At 47.4% G+C, this 20,879-nt stretch overlaps 2 protein-coding genes across 5 annotated transcripts in view; one reads left to right on the top strand and one right to left on the bottom strand.

Moving 5' to 3' along the window:
- The window catches only part of LOC144127925 (protein O-mannosyl-transferase Tmtc3-like), a 542,030-nt gene that overhangs the window by 371,729 nt on the left and 149,422 nt on the right, over positions 1 to 20,879 (top strand). The gene's annotated exons all lie outside the window — the stretch shown is intronic.
- Positions 1,942 to 10,523, bottom strand: LOC144127926 (uncharacterized). 2 transcript variants are annotated; one of them, XM_077660931.1, is made up of 5 exons: positions 10,337 to 10,523; positions 5,484 to 6,602; positions 5,027 to 5,090; positions 4,500 to 4,665; positions 1,942 to 2,190 (listed from the first exon to the last, which is right to left on the bottom strand). In XM_077660931.1, the coding sequence occupies exons 1-5, from the start codon at positions 10,436 to 10,438 to the stop codon at positions 2,070 to 2,072; spliced, it is 1,572 nt and encodes a 523-aa protein (XP_077517057.1). In that variant the 5' UTR covers positions 10,439 to 10,523; the 3' UTR covers positions 1,942 to 2,069. The 2 variants fall into 2 exon arrangements, with proteins under 2 accessions (XP_077517057.1, XP_077517058.1); XM_077660932.1 differs by having other exon boundaries at positions 5,027 to 5,087.

Here is a 20,879-nt window from a genome sequence, read left to right as displayed (position 1 = left end):
ACATTAAAAAATTAAAAAAAATGCAAACACAGAGAATACACTTGATATACGACTTTAACCACAATGCAATATCGTGAGTAACAAAGCATGACCACGATAAACAATGCAAAGCCAAAGATAAACAGTGTAAAACAAGTCCACTCAGTGCTTGCGCACCTGATTCGCATTTGGCCTAACTACGCAAATACACCGTCACTTTTTATTGTCGTGCACGCTTCTCAAGGGTCTGGACGGTAATTGCTGTGCGCGGTCTCCACGGCGTATAGCAGGCGTATGAAATCTCTCCTGCGTGAGTGGTAGCAGGAGCGGTTTCCCCTTGACGTATTTGTTCTTTCTCGCATTTTTTTTTTTGCTTCTCCCTTAGCTCGATCGGGAAGCCACAGAACTGCAAAGTCGCACTGGCGTCTCTCTCGCTCAGATTTGCAGTTAGAAGGGGACGCCGCTTCATTGCGCGCTTTGCTCATTTTGCGCTCCTGCTCGACGTGCCACAGTGTTGCTTACAAAAAAAAAAAAGAAAAGGCGCCACTCTTTCGCAAAGTGCAGAGGACGTCGGAAAGAGCGGTGGAGGGGTTCGCGACCCAAGTGTTCCGCAGAGATGGCGCGGTTCGTGCCGAGCCGGCTCCAGCAGATGTATGTACTACCACCACCACCGCCCGTGCATGGCTGGCCTTGTTAGAGGGAGGATTACGCCGTCGAAAGTAATTGAGACGATTGGGCGCCCGGCTTGCTGGCAACCGCGCTCCAGTCCCGCGCCCGGCGGGGGCCGAAAAGGGCGAGGGAAGCTGGATAGATGGGACAAGAGCCGGGGTCCCGTTCATTGCTGCCGGAGACACCCGGTTTTTCTTACTTCGCTCGCGGCACGTACCGGGGTTTGAAACTGGGCGCTCCTCCTAATGATGTGTCCTCTCTGCTGGAAGCCGCAGCGGCGGACTTGAGGAACGGAAAGGGGGAAAAAACGAAACGAAGAGGAGCGCAGAGTGCATTGCGAGACTCGTGCATAAGCGAGAGCCGAAAGTTTTGCTCGAGACGACGTGAATTCGCTTCAATAAGGACTCCCCCCGCGGGCTCTGTTGAATTAACGCGGCGAGCGAGCGGTTTGCCGTCCTAATCGTCGCCGTGATTGCGCGCGCCTCCGAAAAAGGGTGCTCCTCGGGCCTGGCTGGCGCGGTGACGGCGGCAGCAGCCGCGTCCAGAACTGCACTGTAAAAAATTTTTTCCAAAAAAAACAGACATTTTCTGGCAGCTGTCCTGCCAGAAAATGTCTGTACAGTTCTGTTTTCCGTTTTTAAGTTTTTCGGTTATTTTACAATGTTAGATTTTAATCATTTACCGAAAATCCCTGTAAAATTTCTGTGAAATTTCATTTTCTGTTTCAAAGCAAGTCTGTGATTTTCAGGTTTTTCTTTCTCAATATTTACTGAAAGCTTGTAAAATGTCAGGGAAATTCATTTTTCTGTTTGCAGTTATTCTGTTATTTTACAGTGTTTCTTTTCTGTCATGTACAGAAAATCTGTGAAATTCACTTTTCTGTTTTCAGTTATTCTGTTATTTTACAATGTTTCTTTTCTATCATGTACAGAAAATCTGACTGCAAATTGAGTTTAGTTGTCTGTTTTTAGCTCCCTGTTAATTTACACACAATTTTCTTTTTGGCTTGCAGAAAATATATTTGAAATTCCTGCAATGTTCTGTTTACTATTAGTTGTTCTTTTATTACAATTTTTTTCCCCGCACAAAATACGGTTTCTGTGCAAGCACAAGGGCTCATTAAATTACAAATACGATCTTTGCGTCGTTTATGCCAATGAAAGTGTGATATTACATAATTCGTTGCTCGAGGGAAGTTGCGTGAAGTAATTTAAGAATATCTAAATATGAAACGTTTGCACAACACTGATTTTCATCAGTATAGCATTGCCTGAGAACCAAAAGCCAAGCAGCTTGATATGAATGAACACTTTATTAAATCGAAAGTCACATCAGCATCAGCAGTCTTCTATAGCTCGAAGACTATTTCTGAGCCCAACATAATAAAATGTTATACAACACAAGCAACAGAAACAAAAAATCTAAAAGTCATAGTCTTTCAAAGCCGTTGCGAGTGCAGCCACTCTTGGTGACAGGCAGTGCTGCTTCCCGCCATTCTTTTGCACCTTTGTTCCTCTTGCAGGATTAATACCTGCAATAGCCCTGAAACAAAGAGCCACGAGCTATCACTAACGACCAGGCACAAAAACTTAATTTTTATAGTTGAAAGACAAAAATATATTCGTTCTACACTTGTACAACCACTCTGACAAGGGCGGATGTGTTAAAAAAATCAGGTCTCATATATGATCCGCTACGTTGTGAGGGGTAAAAGCTAAGTAAAAAAAAACACTAATATCTTACCTGTTCCCACCCAGAAATAAAACTCTAGGTTTGTGAGGCATCACTTTGCTGCTCAAACCTTCTTTTCAAGCTCCTCATAGCGATAAAGTAGCAAGATTCGTTTTATCAACAACCACAGATCAGCATGACTCACAGGCAGTGCTGGGCGGAAAGAGCATACGATGCTTCTACAATGTCATTGTTTACGAGGCATGTGTTGGAGTTTCCGGTCATACAGGTACCATTGGAAACAGAAGTATCTAGGATGCTACTGAAGTCATTTAAGCACCTTGCTTCTCAGTGATCACCTCATTTTACTACCACATATTGAATGACTTGAGATCGACTTTCATCTCCACAAGTGAGGTTTTGATCCAGTGGGTAATGATAAAAGTGTCGGACTAGTTCGTAGCTTATGCGCCCTAGGAACTCATAGCCACTACAGTACATGTGGCCCTATGAATGAGGAGGATTTAACGGATAAAACAAGGAGAAACGTGCTTTAATAAAACGTTAGGTCTCTTTTGCCTACCTTGCTACAACGGTTTGCCATGTCAGGACGCACCCCTCTCTCATAAAAAACAGCCTGAAATCCGTACCCCGATTCCATTACCTTAAGTGTGTGTGTGTGAGATGCGGCAGAAAAAGAGCGGGAGAGACATTTTTTTCCTTCCGATTGATATTTTATATACAGGGTGATTTTTGTCACTTTTGAAGATATGTTTTAAATACTTAGCTACGTCGGTGTGGTCTTCTGAGCTGGACTGTACAGCAAGGCAGACATTAGGTGCCTCAAATGTATCTGTAGTTATATAATTAACTTTGACTTTTCTATTTTTCATCTCAGAAGCAAGGTAGGTTATGTTGCAAAATTGATGGTCGTCAACTTTGAATATGAGCTGTTTTTAAATACTCCTAAATGGCAGTATCATTCCAGACACCGACCAACAAAAATACACATACGAAAGCTCGTTGAGTCAGCTTTCCACCATTGCATATTCATAGAAAAATCGCTTCTCGCACTTCTAATGCATGCAGCAAGTACAGGCACAGTTATTGTATTTTTATGATGTATAAGTTAACTAGATTTCGGCAAGAATACGATGCGCAGTTACGGCATTGTATAGATAGGTAAAGTGGGCCAGCCAATTGAACAAGCTTTCCTTCGATACTCCGAAATACATTGCCGAGTAACAAAATTTAAAAATAAGCCTAACCTTCGATGTTGCCAGATAAATTTTGCAATACAACCTTCCCTTTAAAAAGCAGAAATAGTAAAGTTTGTTAGCTAATTTAAGCTGATTAATCGTCTAATTATTCATCCTTATGAGGTACATAATGTCCACTTTGCAGTACAATCCAGCACAATAGAAAGCACCGGCGCATTTCTCACACTTTTTAAAATAGAAGGCTGCAAAGGTTAAAAAAAAACGTTTATAATACAGTTGCGTGCTTGTCACTTGCTTTGTTTCTGGTGTTGTGCTTTATTATAACAAAACAAACAAAATACCTGATCTCAGACCTTCACATTTACTAGAATGCATCCTTGTCTGTATGCTCTTGCATTAGCCTTCCAGCAGAACTAATAGACAGCACACAGGCGTGATCCCAAGCTGCTGCTGTACTGTTAACTATAGAGATAAAAGGTTTCTTCATGACGTCTCGCTGTTTGACACATATTTTCAAAAATGAGACTGGATAATGAGGGCATGTTATTACGTCAGTCAATGGTAAATCAATTATTAATTTCTTGTACTACAATGTTGCTAAAACTCCCTACCTTAAAGCAAATTTTCTTCGCTGCTGCTCCTATACTACAGCACACTACCAAATATCTTTAGCATTATTGTGTCCCAGTGCTAGTTCAATGCCAAGCTGAAGAAATGCCAACTTTCACCTCTATAAGCAAACTTCATTGACAGTATGATATTCTCGATGAACACGCACACTGTTCAAAAAGCTTTTCAGTTGAAGTGCATTTTCTTCGCGTACACTCAGTTTAGCAGCGTAGTAACCGCTTTTCTAAATAAGGTTCTGGAAGATTGGCAGACTGCAGTATGCATTTGCACAGGGCGTGCTGTGACGTCAGGCAAGTGTACAGGTGAGTGAACATTGGCTTCAGTTCTTACCTCTGTGTGAATTCCAAGCACAGGCTCGTCTCCTTCTGGTACTGGATGTTAAAAGCAAAATGGGCAAAGAACAGCAGCTTGAAGGCCTCGTCTGGCTTCGATGCATGAAGCACTGGATGGGTGTCCATGCAGATTGTGTATGAATTAGCAGTGAGAAAAGTCCATCCTGGAAAAGAGTTGGAAGGAAGAATTATTATTCGCTTTGTCCTTCTGTTTTCATCATGTCTTTCAGTTACACGTAAAGTCTCTTTATTCAGAGGGGTTGGTCCATCACCATTAGGTTTAGGAGGATAAGTGAATAACGAGGAAGGGATAACGACGAAGATTGCATTGACCTATATATGATAGGCACATCGAGCCAGCAATACTCATTAAGCATTTCAATCAGCGGGAAGTGTCTTTTAATAAATTGCATACATTTGTCTAATAAAATAAAGATTTGCATTTCGGACAAGGTAGCACCATTTAGTGCATTTTTCAGCAATTTTTTTAAGAACTGCACCTTTAGTCAGTCATCAGTATCTTACCTTTCGCGCAGATGAAAGGACAGCTTGGCAGATCCCCCAAGTCATCGTCGCTGGCCATCTCCTTCTATGAAAAATCCAATTCACATGTGCATTAGCATTAGGATCAGTCAATGGCATGTAATAAAAGAAAAATGTTGCCTTAAGTCCTCAACACAGACGCCATTTCACTTAAATATGAGTTACCATTGCGTCGCACGCTAAAACACACCGCAGCAAGTCTGCTGGCTTTGAGGATAAATTTTTGTTTATGGGCAAGGTTGACATAAAACTTCCAGATTTTTCTGTTATCTCAGTACAAATGTTATAAGACGTGGGTAAAACAATCACTGCACTACTGTTATAAAAGGCAGTGCTGACTTGATTATTGGGAGGAATAAATTAATGGGACACTTCACATTGTGCATTAACGTGCGACGACTGCAAGGAAATAATGCAAACTACATTTATCAGTTTTTACCTCTGTTAGCTTGTAAAACAGCTCTTTGTCTTCTCCGAAGATTGCGAGCAGTAGTAGTGGCATGGCTTCGTATTCAACTGCCATTGACTTCCTGTTAGTTTTGGCAGCTTCTACTTCTTGGAGACAAGACTTCACACATTCTTTTTTTACTTGGCTGTGTGCGTAACGAAAAACTTGCCGTCCAACAGTCTTTAGTCGGTCATCGAAAGTCTTTGCAACATTTGAGCCTAGCAAGATGTTTACGTGGTTGGTCAGGTGCTTTCCCTGAAACCGAAATGGCCGGCTTCGCTCAATGTCTCGAATATTTTTGGATGCATTGATAAGCTGACGTTGTGATGCATAAGTCTCTGACATGAGCTGTGCAACCATGGTCTCATCTGGAAACGCAAGCCTGAACTGCGACAGCAAGTCGTCTTTTTTCTTCTCCTGTGAGTCAGCAGTTTCGTCAGATTGAAGCTTTTGTTGCCATGCCACACACCCATATGAGTCTCTCTGAATCTTCACTCGTTTGACACTCAAGTCCAGTTCATCGTCCGGTTCGAACTGATGTGGCTGCTCAGAGCTTGGCCTTCGTTTGTTGTTAACACAGTTTTCAAGTTTCCACAAGAGTGTCTCAATACCCGAGCCAATTACTGCCCCATTTAGGGTGTCCTCGAATGTCTTCGGGTAATGGCTCACAATTTCAGCTGCGATGGCCCTCAAGATCTTGCGACCTGGCTTCCTGTTTATGGCAAGAATATGGTCACTCACAAGTCGTACCATTTCATTCAAGTCGCTCTTTACTGGACGCTTCCCTTCTTGGCAAGCCTTCATAAGCTGTGGTGGGAAAACCTCCCAAGGTGTAGAAAAGCTTGCACATTGTGAGCTTGTAGGCGATTGAATGTCGTTGGGAGAAAGTGACACTGGTGGGTTGGGCGTAGCCGCTGAGTGAAACCTTTCAAGAAGAATCCTTCTGCTGATGGGCTTTAAAAATTGCAAATCCTCTTCAACCACATACTTCAGATGTTCCAGGGACTCTACACCACATTGCTGCACCTTCTGGACTGTCAGCTCTACAATCTCCTTGTCCAGGGCTGGCAGCCAGTTGGAAATTCGTTGTTCCAACTCCATTGCAGCTATCTGAAACACAGTTCAAACTCCATCAAGTAATCCATGCTTCAAAACAAAAACAGGATAACTGCAGCGGGCAAGGTTGTACTGGATTAATGGTGTGTTGTCAAGCAAGCTGTCGAGCTCAATGCACTTGATTGGACCGTCATTACTTAAGATGTTAAAATACTGCATTCCTGGTTCATACGATGTACTAACAGTTTTTACAAGAAAAAAATGCCGCGCATCTTTCGACAGGATCAGCTGTATTTCCCCAAACTTTAGTTCGCCGTTCTGCCGTGACATTACAACTAGCATTTTGCACTCATACAACAGACCCCGAATAGTTGCTTGCTGTGTTAAGAAAATTTCCCCTTCATCAGAAACAACTTCCCGAACTTCGTTCTGAATTTCAGGACTGCAAAGGCTGATCATGAAAGTAGATGCATTGTCGAGAACGTCAGTACTGCTTCCTGTGTTCTTGTAAGCTTGGAAAAGCTGATGCCGCTGAGATAAAGTCAACGTCAAATTCTTGAAATTTTGACAATTTCTAGCACATTTCTTGAAGTAGCTGTGTTTGCTCTCGCATCGCATTGTCCACAATCTGATCAGGGGACCAAAGTGCATAATAAGCATTGGATAGTGAAGAAGGTAATGGTGTTTTGGCCTCAATGGAATATTTGGGAACAGAGCTGTTCTGCTTGTCATGTAATCTTCGATGATATCTTGGAGCCTCATAGCCATTGCACTTGTAACTGCTGGCGCAGTAACTAAAAGAACAATTTCTGACAGCAACAGAACCTGCTTCCAGACCTCACTCTCTGTAGACTGAACGGAACCGACTAGGAAGAGGGGAAGAAAACGAACCATATTCCAGTTCTGAATAGCATGGCCTCCAAGTGATTTCTTTACAGGAACCTCACATGGTCTGTCATTGAGGTCGCTGTGCTTAAAAGGAAAGCCACCTATACGGTTATTGAGATCCTCTAGAGAAATCCACTCACAAACCGTGACAAAATATTGTATATACAAAGAAAGGTCGAATGACACTATGCCTTCAAAAAGATCGTGTGCCAAACAAGGGGGAAGCCCTGGTGCACAAACGTCGAAATACTTCAGATCGTTGAACAAAGACCTAAACTTTACTCCCTTTTCTGCACTTAAGGAACTATCGGCTGCTAAGGTTAGGACAGCACTGTTGTAATTGTCGGGTGTTCTCAGCTCGAATACACCTGACAATGCAAGTGGAGAGAAGAGGTCTCTTCTTTCCGCCAAACAAAACCTGCAGATGTGTGTTGCATTGCTAAAGTTTTCAACAAAGCCACCAATTCCATGGCTTCCAAGATTGTCACCGAGGATTGCGCACACTGTGCCAATCAGACGTGTGCCCTTTGTAGTGACGACTGTGCCTGCTTAATTGGGAGACGCCTCGCATGCTGACTTTCAACCAATTAATATAGCAGCACCGTAGATACTAATTTGTACTGTGAACAGCATGCATTTGAATACATAAGCTTGAACACACCTGTCCTGAACATGGTAGAAGTCGTTTTCTTTTTTTATACTGAAACCCAAACAGTGCCTTACATAGGAGCTGTTATTTAGGCTTGTTCTCTGATATATGCATCTGTCACGCAAAGTAAATGGATGATCAGTGTTAGCTAGTCCACGTTGTACTTCTATCGTCGCATTTGCTTTGAATACCGCGGCCATGCACTAGTGCGTGATGATTGCGGTTTTATTTTGGCTTAGTTACAGGCTCTCTTGACTGAGCTGCAGCGTGATTGCGGATGCCTTAAGTTAGTATCTACTACTTTACAAAGGCCGGGAGCCTTCCGCTCAGGTTGTGAATGCATTTCTGCCAGTTTTTTAGCGCGAAAGCACTAATCCGGAGGTTCCTACCCCTAAAATTCTGCTCTTGCTTACTTGTGAAGCAGCTGCATAGGAACACTATAACAGTTAGCCAAGCATAGTGATGACACTGTGCCTATACATGATAGCCATAACCAGGGTCAACCATGACCCGAACATGAGTTAACTTCGAATTTGGTGCCCGGGCCACCGTCAAATTTCAGCATGGTTCACCCAAAAATTGACCTCAGCCAAACTGGACCAAAACTGATTATAAGTAATCAGTTTTATTCAATACAAGTATATTTAGTTCTCTGCAATGTCCAGTTCAAGTACTGTTAATTTGATTACATTCGGAGAATTTTGGTTATTTAAGTCACTAATTACTCTTCACTAATTAGCGGTCACTAGTCAGGTACTACTAATTGTTAAATTATTATGTCAAGTTCAAGTACTGTTGATTTGGTTGATTTTCTGGTAATTTAATTCCCTAATTGCTTTTGACTAATGAAGGGTCACTTATCAGAGGTCACCATTTCTCCTTTACTACCTCCAGGTCAAATACCGTTCGTCTGATTACATTCGGAGCATTTATAGCCATTTTATTCACTAATTGTTTATCGCTAATTAAGGGTCGGTAATTGTCAGTATTTAGTCCTTTACTACCTCGAGTTCAGGTAGTGTTCATTTCATTGTAATTTAAGCATGCTGTCAAGCATCTACGCCGTTTGCAATTCTGCGCCAGCCTCCGAAGAGAACTGACACGTGCGGGTGACCGACGACCCGTTCCCCGCATAACATGCATCTCACCGTCCAGAACTGTCCGTAATACGTGATATAGTCCAATATGGTAGTCTCATTAGCCGACAAACAGATCAAACAGCATATTCAACATTAAAATTTTCAGATTATATTTCACAGCCATAGCAAAAGCCGTGTGGAATCTATTTGACGCTTATGCCGATACAGCGGCGGCGACCAGGCCGCCGAGCCTACTGAGGCGAAGACATGCTCCACCGCAATACACGGGGGAGCGCAGGCCGCGTAGCAACCGCAAAGCTGGAAACGAACGATCCACCTCCGGGTCGACGTTGCTTGTCGACAGCTAGGCAAGGGCCAAGACCGCAGCTTTGTTTACTCGAGAAAGTTCGCGTACGCATGCAGAGTCTGAACACTCGTGAGTTCAAAGATACCGTGAGCCGAACGGCCTCCGCTCAGCCGTAGCTCCGCGTGAGCAAGAAGCGATGCCGCTGCATTCGAAACGACAAGCTGGCGCAGGGCTGGAATCTCGCGAGACTGGTTCGGCTCGCGCGAGTGGCCGGTGCGCCGGCCGAATGACGACAGTCGGCGCGGCGGCCAATGCCGCGAGTCGAAGCTCAAGCGAGAACCCGAGCCCTGGCAGATCTCAAATTTAACGCACACACCACGTTAAAACACGCTGCAAAGATTTCAGATAGCCTTTAGAGGCAATCGTGAATGCGATGAAAATTAAGGGCTGCGTGGTTGCGGTAGCGAGGCCGCGGCACGATTTAGAAGCTAGCACAATGAAATATGGAATAGACACACGACGCTTGCCGCTACGGCGGCGTCCGCGGCGGCAAGTGATTCGCGCGTGAGCGCTCGTCCTGTTCGTTTTAACTTTTAACTGCGTGTCAAAGCTGCACCTTCACCATGAACAGTTTACGGAGCGTAGGCAGCTTGAAACCGCAAGGCGGAGGATGAAAGTTACGCAGGGCTAGGGCTTTCCCGCTATTTAGTGAGATGCGAGCTATGTGCCCATGCCTTAATATTTCGCTACAGTAATCCACCTCCATCGCACGCAACATCTACAATATAGTTTAGAGATTTCCACCGGTGACACAAAGCAAATCACACTGTCTGTATCAAGTGGCAGAGATTGTTTGTTCACTCACCTTTCCAAATGAAACGAATAAATCGATGCACGAAGACACCAAGCCCCTCTTCATGCGGAAGTCATCTTGCGAAGTGCAGCTCCGCATCAAAAGCAACCACATAGTACTAGTTGTGCGAAAAATTTAGTTTACTACACTCTAGGCTTTAAAAAATAAACGGATGTTTTTAAGGTGTTCAGGTGCATTATTTGTAGCTTACTTCTTAATAGAGACGCACGTGAATAGACCACGGCGGTCAAAAACAGAAAATGTCTGTTTTTTTGCTTGATCACCTTTCTGTTTTTTCCAGTAACAGATTTTTTCCGTGCGGCAACAGTAAATTTCTGCAAAAACGCCTGTAATTTTACACACTTTTTTTACAGTGTGTGCGCGCAGGCGAGACCACTGTGGGCGTTCTTGGGGCTCTCCGGCGACGAGATTGCGCCTCGCTGTAGGGGCTCGAGTCAACGAGCAGTCCATCAGGACGAGCGCCCCCCACCATCGAGGCAGGGAATTTTGTTCCACTTTTTCACCCCCGCTCGGCACGACTGAAAGCATTCTTCAAAGCGAGTCGCCGGTTGCCTACAATGCTGAGGGAGGAGCTGCAGCGCACATGTACTCTGTTTCGCAGTCTGTAAGCGTCGAAGCAGGGGGTATGCAGCTGGCGCGAACAACGAGGAAGACAGCCGTTTGTCTTCGAAGCTCATGACAGGTTAGTGTGGTATACGTTGTGTTATGTTGGCCGGCGCCCTTGCCGTGGTATGCGCCGGGCTTTCGATGATCCGAGTGAGTGGGATGCGAGCTTTTCCTGTGCTCATGCTCCCTCACTGGCTCTTCCCGGTTCGCTGGCGCCGTTTAGCTTAGTTTCCAGCCGTAAGGCAAAAATGAGTAGGCGTGGCACAAGAAAGTGGGTGTTCCTGTGAAGTTCATGCTGTCGCTGCCACGGTTCAGTGTGCACTGTCCAGAATCTCGGAAATCAGCGGACAAACCGATTGCGGGAAACAAAACGTCCCTGGGGCGAGCGCTTCTTTACGGCTTCTGCGTGGAATCGTGGAAGCTTTGCAAAGAACTAAGGGGCGAGAAAAGTGAAGTCCTTCTGATAGCCTCTACTCTACAGCTGCATCGCGGCGTCCAGGTTTTCGGCTCCCATCCACTCCTCGTTTTCAACAGACGCTCGCCTGGGCGCGATCTTCTTTTCTGCGCATGCGCGAAAATGCAACAGTATTTGTGAGAAGGGGTAAGAGCACAATCAAAAGCCGCTATTTGCGTTTCTCCTGTGACGCAATGCTTTAGAGTTGCGTATTTTAACGCATAAGGCAGCGGTTCGAGTCCGCTTCTTACTGGTACCTTTTCTTCTCGTATACAACCGACTCACGCGCACCACCACGGGACGCACCGTCCTCTCAAGCCGCAACATGGACTTTGAATCCACCAGTCCCGGCCAATTACGACACTGCCGATTCAAATTATAGCGTCGCTAGAGGTCTCCTATACTTGTAAAAAAAACCTGCACCCTGTTTACTACGAGAATCGCCGGAAAGTGCGAGCTCAAGCGCTCCACACCAAACGTGGGAATCTTCCCTCCTCTGTCTGTGCAGACGCGGTAGTACATCCTGATCGCCCTGATTTCGCACTGGCTGCAGCAACCGGGACACGGCTGTAAGCTCCACACTGCACTGCACCCTACGTGGCTGAGGAAGCCGTCATAGCGTTAGCTTTTAGCACAACCGAGGCTGGCAAAATTCTCAGCGACTCGGAAACAGCCGTAAGCAATTTTTCGAAATGCAGCGTCTACCTCTCTGCGGCAGCCCTCCGTCGAGCCGGCCCAGTCCGACACGCCACATACGGTTAATCTCGATACCGGCCGCTCCTCCAATCCGGGGAAGAGGCAGGTGACTTCAGTTCCCGAGGTATCATCAGCTGGGCTGTGGGCTGATCAGACCTGCGGTCTGCTAGGGCAGGCTGGTATCCTACCACGGCATCATTCTCCACCAACTGCTTGCTAGACCCAAATATCTCTCCCTCAAAAATCCATAAATAAGGCTAAGGAGATCAACTGGCGCCAACAACAAATCCCATCCTTCCCTTAGCCAAGCCGCCGCGGTGGCTGAGTGGTTACGGCGCTCGGCTGCTGGCCCGAAAGACGCGGGTTCGATCCGGGCCGCGGCGGTCGAATTTCGATGGAGGCGAAATTCTAGAGGCCCGTGTACTGTGCGATGTCGGTGCACGTTAAAGAACCTCAGGTGGTCGAAATTTCCGGAGCCCTTCACTACGGCGTCTCTCATAGCCTGAGTCGCTTTGGGACGTTAAATCCAGAATAAACCATTAAATAAATCTTCCCTTAGCTAGTAGTTTACTGCCATATTTTCCCAGGCCAATACTCCGGAGCATGTGCCAGGTGTGGCTGAAGGGCGACCCTAGATCACATAATGTGCCTGTCTGTTGGAGCCGCCACCTTGGGATTTACTGGAACTCCTCAATCTCGGAAGGCAGATGTAGTAGTAGCAGGATTTTTGGGGGACAAAAATTTACAAAATTTGTCCTTAGTAAGTAGGCTAAAGGCGGTTTCCCGCCTGACAAGTGCTCTATTACCAAGGTGACTCTATTAGCTATTGTAATTGCTAATAAAGTCAGGACAATCTTAGACTTCAATCAATCAATCAACCAAATGATCAGGCAGGCTTTCGTAAAGAATACTGGACCACAGTACATATTCACACTATCAATCAGGTGATATAAAAATGCGCAGAATATACCAACCCCTATATATAGCCTTCATAGATTACGAGAAAGCATTTGATTTAGTCGAAACCTCAGCAGTCATGCAGACATTGCGGAATGATCAGGGTGTAAAAGAATCTTATTTGAAAATACCGGAAGATATCTATAACGGTGGCATAGCCACGATAGTCCTTCGTGAAGTCAGCAATAAAATTCTAATAAGGAAGGGTGTCAGACAGCGAGACACGATCTCGCTAGTGCTGTTCACTGCCCGTTTACAGGAGGTGATAAAAGGCCTGCAATGAGGGCAGTTGTGGATAAGGGTTAATGGAGAATACCTTAATAATCTGCGATTCGCGAATGACATTGCCTTCCTTAGTTCCTTAGGAGATGAGCTGCAAAGCATGATCAATGAGTTAGGCAGAGAGAGCAGGGCGTTGGGTTTGAATTTAACATGCAGAAAACCAAAGTAATGTTCAACAGTCCCAGAAGGAAACAGCAGTTTACAATTGGCAGCGAGGTGCTGGAAGTTGTGAAGCTAGTGACCGCAGATCCGAACCACGAAAGCGAAATAACTAGAACAATAAGAATGGGGTGGAGCGCATTCTGCAGGTTCTCTCAGGTCAACAATGGCAGTTTACCAACATCCTAGAGAAAAGTATCGAATAACTGTATCTTACAGGTACTCACCTATGGGGCAGGAACGTGCAGGCTAACGAAAAGGGTTCGACTTAAGAACAACGCAGCGAGCTATTGAAGGAAAAACTATAGGTGCAACATTAAGAGAATGGAAGCGGGTAGTGTGGGTGAGAAAAGAAACGCATGTTAATGACATCCTAGTCGAAAAATCAAGAGGAAGAAATGCGCTTGAGCAGGGCATGTACTGCGAAGGCAAGACAACCGCTGGTCCTTAAGGGTAACTGAGTGGATTCCAAGGCAAGGGAAGCATAGGATAGCAGGGGGCGGGAGAAAGCTGAGGGGATGAGATTAAGTTTGCAGGCAAAGGGTGGCTGCAGCTGTACAGGACAGGGTTTTTTCGGGATACATGGGAGAGGCCTTTGCCCTACAGTGGGGATAGTCTGGCTGATGATGATGATGATGATTTTTGCCATACTATACCATACCGTACCGTACTGTATGATAGCATGGCATCCCATATACCATACCATAACATAACATACCATAACATACATATACCATACTATAAAATACCATACCGTGCCGTCATTTGCTCCACCGCGCTGGGTTGAGTGGTTCAGTGCCAGTGTGTCGTGTCACATGCATCCATCCTGATGGCTCTGTTCTCGCAGTGTTCCAGTATGCGTCCCTTGTGCAGCTCAATCTCAGTATGTTCTTGGACGTAATCTTCTTCTTTTCATTTGCTTGTTACACCGCGGTTCCTTCGATGAGCACGGCTGTTCGAAAAGCAGTCTGCCCACCGCGGCAGCACTTTGTACCGCGGTGCACGCAACTTGTCTTTTCGTGTCGGTCCACCGCGCTCTCATCCGGTTCCCGGTAATTGGACGCTGGAACCGGGCGGCTGCAGTGAAATCCGGCCTCTGCGGTGCCATCCCGGGAGTTGTTCCGTCACCTGTAGGAAGAAACACGCGCCGCATCTTCCCCGGTTGTTCTTTTGCACAACGACGAACGCCCGTTTTAATGGGATGCCTCCCGCGAATGCGGAATATTTTTCGGTTCGATTGCTTTCTGTGCCGCTACTGCCCATCCTGGCTCATTGTCTTCTGTTTTTTGGCCATTGGAGTGCGTGCTTTTCCGCGCGGCGATAGATGCCAACAGCCGGGACAGGGATGGCGGAGCGCGTGTCGAACAACGCGCGAACTGTGAAAGGTACTCGTCTCCTTGTTCCGCGTTCGACTGTATCCGGGTCAGGTAAGTTGAGTCTATCTCCGCCCTTTCAGTGCAGGCCTAACAATCCTCTTAGCCGCAGGAGTCCTTTTTTCTTCCCCGCGTAGGAACAGCCAGCAGCCCCGGATCCTTGATGGGGTGCTTGTACTGATTCACAGCGTCTCGCTCTCTGATTTTTCTCTGTCGATATAGGCTCGCTCGGTGCGCCGATTTATTTCATTTTGTCGTTGCAACTGCACTGTCGTGCAGCGACCGCACGGCTTCCAAACCGCAATTTTTCTTTTCTCGCTGCAGACGAATACTCTTTTCCCTGTGCGCTCAATTTTTGCTTCCGAGACTAATAATGTTCTCGATTTAAAAAAAAAAAACGTTGGAGAAACTTTGGATTGCGGAAAGTAAGCTCAAAGTGCGAAACGTAAGCAAAAAAAAATATCGTGAGGTTGGATCCTTCCTCTTTTTCGTGTTCCGATTATCTGCTCCTCGAATACGTGTTGAGAAAAAATTCCCCATCTAGCCCGTGCATCGGGCGCCGTCGCGTGTCTGGTCCAGGCGGTCGATCGTGCTGCACCTTTCACTCTGTTGGCGCTTCCTCGAACGCCGGACCGTGGCCATTGTTTCGAAGTGTTCTGCCGCGTCCAACGACCACGCATCCCACCCGACGATTTTCACTCCTACCCAGATGCCCATAAGGCATTCGAGTGTTTCTAGACGTCTGACGGCATCCTACTATTCAGTGCCAATAAAGGCGGCACATTGCGCGAGCCGCATAGTATGGCGACCATGTCTTTTCTCGGAGAGATGCGGCCTCTCTATTAAAATGCTGCCTTTCCAAGGACTCTATTTTTTGTCATCTAGTCAGCATATTCGTAAGTGCATAAAATTTCCCTCTCGTACGCTACCTTTTAATACAAATATTTTCTTTCCTCCTTCTACTTGACTGCATAAGAAATTAGCATCACTTTTTAGCAACACTATTGTTCTTCGCTTTTTTCATGCGACTTGACGAAGACTGGCTTAAAACTCCACTTTGCTAAAGATAGGAGCGTCCCCTTTTAAACGGGGCGGTGGCAGTTGCCACCATGCTCGGCTTTTTTCTTTATTTTTGTTTAACTGGGTTGTAAATTCTTGTTAAAATCCGTCATTTTCTTTAAATGCTTAATCTATACTCTTCTAACCTTATGTCACCTCTTGGCTTTTGAGCCACCAATCTTTGAATCGCTTTTTGCTCACTTCAACCGCAGATTTTGTTATATGATTATTGTTGTCTCTAAACCCTAGGGCCTCAGAAATAGTGACTGTGCTTACATCGACGTCCAAGTGGATACGATCACACTTGAGTAGGAGGTGTTCAATTGTTTCCACAGATTTACCACACACAGCACATGTGTCCTATTCTTTGTTAAATTTCTTTTTGTAGCTGCGCGCTCTAAGACACCGTGACCTAGGTTCAAAGCTTAGGGCACTGCCTCTTGAGTCATGATAAAACGCTTCCTTACTGATCTGCCTTTTCGAGTATCGATATAGTTTTACAGTATGCTTCTTTTCCATTGAAGATTTTCTCCGTCGTCGTCTCTGGCATACTTACTGGTTAGTTTCCTACTTCTTTTCCGCCATTGTGAGTCAACGCTCTTTCTGTGTAGGTATTTAAATACCTGAGCTGCCCACCTGTTATCGTCCAATTTCCTCAGGTGTTATTCGCATAGTATTTTACTCCGAGCTTCCCGTGCTTCAAACGATGCCCAGCCCATGTCCCCCTGTACTGCCTTGTTTGTCGTCTTGCCGTGTGTACCTAGTGCTAATTTTCCAACAGCTCTTTGATTTACTTCTAATATCGACTGAACTTCCGCCCTTAAGCAAAGATGTGCATTACAGAAAGTAAGCCCCAGCACCATTTTCTTCCAAATACCTCTCAGTTGTGATGACCCCCATAATGCGCAGGTCCACACGGGACGGAGAGGCAAAGAGACACTGTATGGCTCAGTTTAAACAAACAGATATATTCAATAATTATACATGATTAAGATTCAGAGGCTGGGGCGAGTGTGACGTTCCTTGTGTGTGCTACGAGGTTCCGCGTTCGACGGCGCGGCGTAGACGGAGACCAAGATGACAGCGGCATCATCAATTACCCAGCCATGCTCTTTGAGAGTGACGACCAGAACGAAGGGGTTTAAGCCCAACCGGACCCAACCGGACCCGCCGCCGCGGGGAAACGGGCTTTATCCTCCCCAATTGCCGTGGCGGTTCCAGGGGTGGCCTCGTTTCGGCGGGCCTGGCCCCTCCCGAGCACATCCCAGGACAAAGGACCACTTTCCCGGCCGGTGACCCGCGAGAACTGTCAGCGGGCCAGAGCGCGCCTTACCTTGAGGAGCGAGTGTCAGTTGATGGATGGAGAACGGAGGCCGGTGACCCGCGGGAACTGTCAGCGGGCCAGAGCGCGCCTTACCACAGCCGACGCTATGCGCTACCTCGAAGACAACCTTCTTTCCCTCGGACTCAACACGTGAGGGGGGCGAGACCATAAGTGCGGTGGTATGTTTGTGCGCCCAAGTGAAAGCCCTAGCTCCCCCTCCTTCCCCTCCGGCGTGAGCGTCCTTCTTCCGTACTGCTTGTCGATTTTTATATCCTCTTCTCCCCACACTCCCTAGGGTGAGGACGCCCACGACGGAGGGGAAGGAGGGGGGCTAGGGCTCTCACTTGGGCGCACAAACATACCACCGCACTTATGGTCTCGCCCCCCTCACGTGTTGAGTCCGAGGGAAAGAAGGTTGTCTTCGAGGTAGCGCATAGCGTCGGCTGTGGTAAGGCGCGCTCTGGCCCGCTGACAGTTCCCGCGGGTCACCGGCCTCCGTTCTCCATCCATCAACTGACACTCGCTCCTCAAGGTAAGGCGCGCTCTGGCCCGCTGACAGTTCCCGCGGGTCACCGGCCGGGAAAGTGGTCCTTTGTCCTGGGATGTGCTCGGGAGGGGCCAGGCCCGCCGAAACGAGGCCGCCCCTGGAACCGCCACGGCAATTGGGGAGGATAAAGCCCGTTTCCCCGCGGCGGCGGGTCCGGTTGTGTCCGGTTGGGCTTAAACCCCTTCGTTCTGGTCGTCACTCTCAATGAACATGGCTGGGTAATTGATGATGCCGCTGTCATCTGGGTCTCCGTCTACGCCGCGCCGTCGAACGCGGAACCTCGTAGCACACACAAGGAACGTCACACTCGCTCACCCTCCAGAAGAATGTTCTCCGAACATTTGAGTCCATGCAGCTCCCCTTGTCTTTCAGAATCGCCTCGCACAGTGCGTCCGACCAAACACTTTTCGCTGCACTCAACACCACTGCACAACACCATATGCCTCCGCTGTCATAACTGGCGTCTCCAGGGGCAGCACTGATCTTCTTTTACAGATAAACATGAAACTCAGCACCCAAGCCTCTCCTTTCTAGTCCAAACTGGACGAAATAAATTTGCCACAGTTACAAAGGAGCTCCCACTTCTAGCACGATCACGGCACAGACAAAAATATAGATAACGAAAGGAAGTAGGGCAGGTTCTGCATGCGCTCCGCATGCTCTCCTGTGAAGGTGTTACTTAATGACAGAAAGGTTTTACTACCAACTCCGATAACTTAACACATAAGCACATAGCAATGTTATGAGCTGTGGCATTACACAATTCTAACCAGTTCACAACTCCGCTCTGTTTACGCCATTAGTCCGACTTAGCTTTCCGATTTCGCAGCGGATATCGGCCTTCATGAGTCATACTAAGTAAGTCTGTGACCCTTTGTCTGCTTTGGGACTCGCGAGGGCTCGTGGCAGGAGCCTCTCCTGGCGTTATCTGCGCGGCAACCTCGCGCGCTTCTTCTTCTAGCAATGCATGAAGTAAATCCGGTGGCATTCCGGCCGTCACCTATGGCGCCTGCCGAACAAATGCAGGAGAGGGCGTTTCTTGCGAACTATCTGCGCGCTCCGCTTCACTTCTGTCCCCATAAAAATCCGCGCTTTCCCTTTCCTCATTTCGTGAATACTGAACCGGTGCCGACTTGAGGCGATTTGCGTGTATCCTTATCAAGCGCCGGTTCACGTCTCGGACTCTGAAGTTTACCGGAGAAAGCTTCTCGACAACCTCGCACGGTCCTCTCCACTTCGTCTGGAACTTACGAGCTAGCCCAATCTGCCTTTGGCAGTTTTCAATGTACACGCTGTCCCCCACATTAAACGGCGCGTCTCTAGCACTGCGATCGTGCACCTCCTTCCTGCGCTTCGCCGCTTTCTTTAAGGCCTCCTTTGCGATGTCCCTCGCCACTTGCAAGCGCGATTCTAGCTCAACCTTATAGTCGTCCAGTGAAGCGTATGGGACACGACGGGGGCCCTCTGGCACTTCACTAGGCTGGTCCGGGTCTCGGCCGTAGAGAAGAAAGAATGGCGATTCGCCCGTGCTCTCGTGTGCTGCGGAATTGTAGGCAAACATTGCATACGGGAGCCACAAGTCCCAGTCCCGCTGGTCGCGCGAAACAAAATGCGACAGGAACCCGGCCACGGTTTGGTTCAGTCGCTCCACTGCGCCGTTGCAAGCCGGATGGTACGGTGTTGTCTGCTTCTTAGCGATCTTAAGCAGCTCGCAAACTCTCCTCATTAGCTGCGACACGAAGTTCGTTCCCCGATCTGTCAAGAGTTGCCTCGGGGGTCCATGTCGGAGCACGATCTGTTCGACAAATGCTCTTGCAACCGTGTCTGCCTTCTGATCTGGGAGTGCTACCGCTTCCGCGTATTTTGAAAGGTGATCGACAAATACTAAAATGTAATCCATGGAAAGTGAGAGTAGCGCAAAACGGGACAAAGGGACAGAGAAAGACAGACACAACACAGTGAGAGTAGCGCCTGTGTTGTGTCTGTCTTTCTCTGTCCCTTTGTCCCGTTTTGCGCTACTCTCACTTTCCATGGATCACCGTTACCGACTCGCCCAAGTTTCTACCCTTGTGACTAAAATGTACTTGTTTCCGGAAGTGGTCGTGGGCAATGGGCCCATTATGTCCATACCTGTCCGCTCGAAGGGAGCCGAAACCTCAGAGAACGGCTGAATTGGAGCTGGTCTTCGTCCCTTGGGTGTTTTTCTTTCGAGACAGGAATGACACTTCGCACAGTAGTCTCTAACATCCTGTCGCATGCCACTCCAAAAGTACAAACGCTCCACACGCCTGCGTGTCTTCGCTACGCCAAAATGACCGGCGCATGGCGCATCGTGAAACGCGCGAAGAACCCTTTCTGTATACGACCGAGGTATGACGACTCTCTCCCAAGCGGTTTTCTCTGGTCTCCCTTTCCTGGTTGGCCTCGTGCGCCGGCACAGGGTGCCGTCTTTGCCAATGAAATAACCTAGCTGTTCAGGGTGAGACGGTGCGCCCTCTAAGCTTTCGATTATTCGCTTCAGGTCAGGATCTTTGCACTGCTCTGTGCGTAATTCGGCGGGGTCGACTACGAGGACAAACTCTTCTATAGCTGCCACGGCAGCTGTGCGGCTGAGTGCATCAGCATTCAGATGTGTCTTTCCTGACTTGGGCTCAACTTCAAAGCAGTATTCCTGCAGGTGTAGATTCCATATAGCGAGTCGCGAGCTAGGGTCCCTGACACTCATCACCCATTTCAGAGGATGGCAGTCTGTGACTAGCTTGAATTTGCGGCCGTAAAGGTGGCATCTGAAGTGCTTTACTGCCCAGACAACAGCGAGGCACTCCCTTTCCGTAGCTCCGTACTTTTGCTCTGTGGGGCTCAGCTGTCGGCTAGCAAAAGCAACGGGATGTTCCTTGCCCTCGATAACCTGAGATAGCACGGCACCAACTGCGAACTTTGACGCATCTGTGGCCATAACGAAGGGCAAATTAAAATCCGGGTGGCGCAACAGCGGTGCACTCATTAGCTTCCTTTTCGGGGCCCCAAAAGCATCCTCCGCGTTTTCGTCCCAGCGAAAGGCGACATTTTTGGCTGTT

This window comes from Amblyomma americanum, chromosome 4 (genome assembly GCF_052857255.1).
Source record: "Amblyomma americanum isolate KBUSLIRL-KWMA chromosome 4, ASM5285725v1, whole genome shotgun sequence".
Taxonomy (NCBI): domain Eukaryota; kingdom Metazoa; phylum Arthropoda; class Arachnida; order Ixodida; family Ixodidae; genus Amblyomma; species Amblyomma americanum.
Note: the sequence above shows the minus strand (reverse complement) of the source record. Positions and strands in the feature narration are given on the sequence as shown.

Coding starts and splice junctions, on each gene's coding strand:
- LOC144127926 (XM_077660931.1), bottom strand. CDS start 10,438: ATGTGGTTGCTTTTGATGCGGAGCTGCACTTCGCAAGATGACTTCCGC. Junction 6,603..10,336: donor TATTCGTTTCATTTGGAAAG/GTGAGTGAACAA, acceptor ACTGTGTTTCAG/ATAGCTGCAATGGAGTTGGA. Junction 4,666..5,026: donor TCCTTTCATCTGCGCGAAAG/GTAAGATACTGA, acceptor ACTCTTTTCCAG/GATGGACTTTTCTCACTGCT.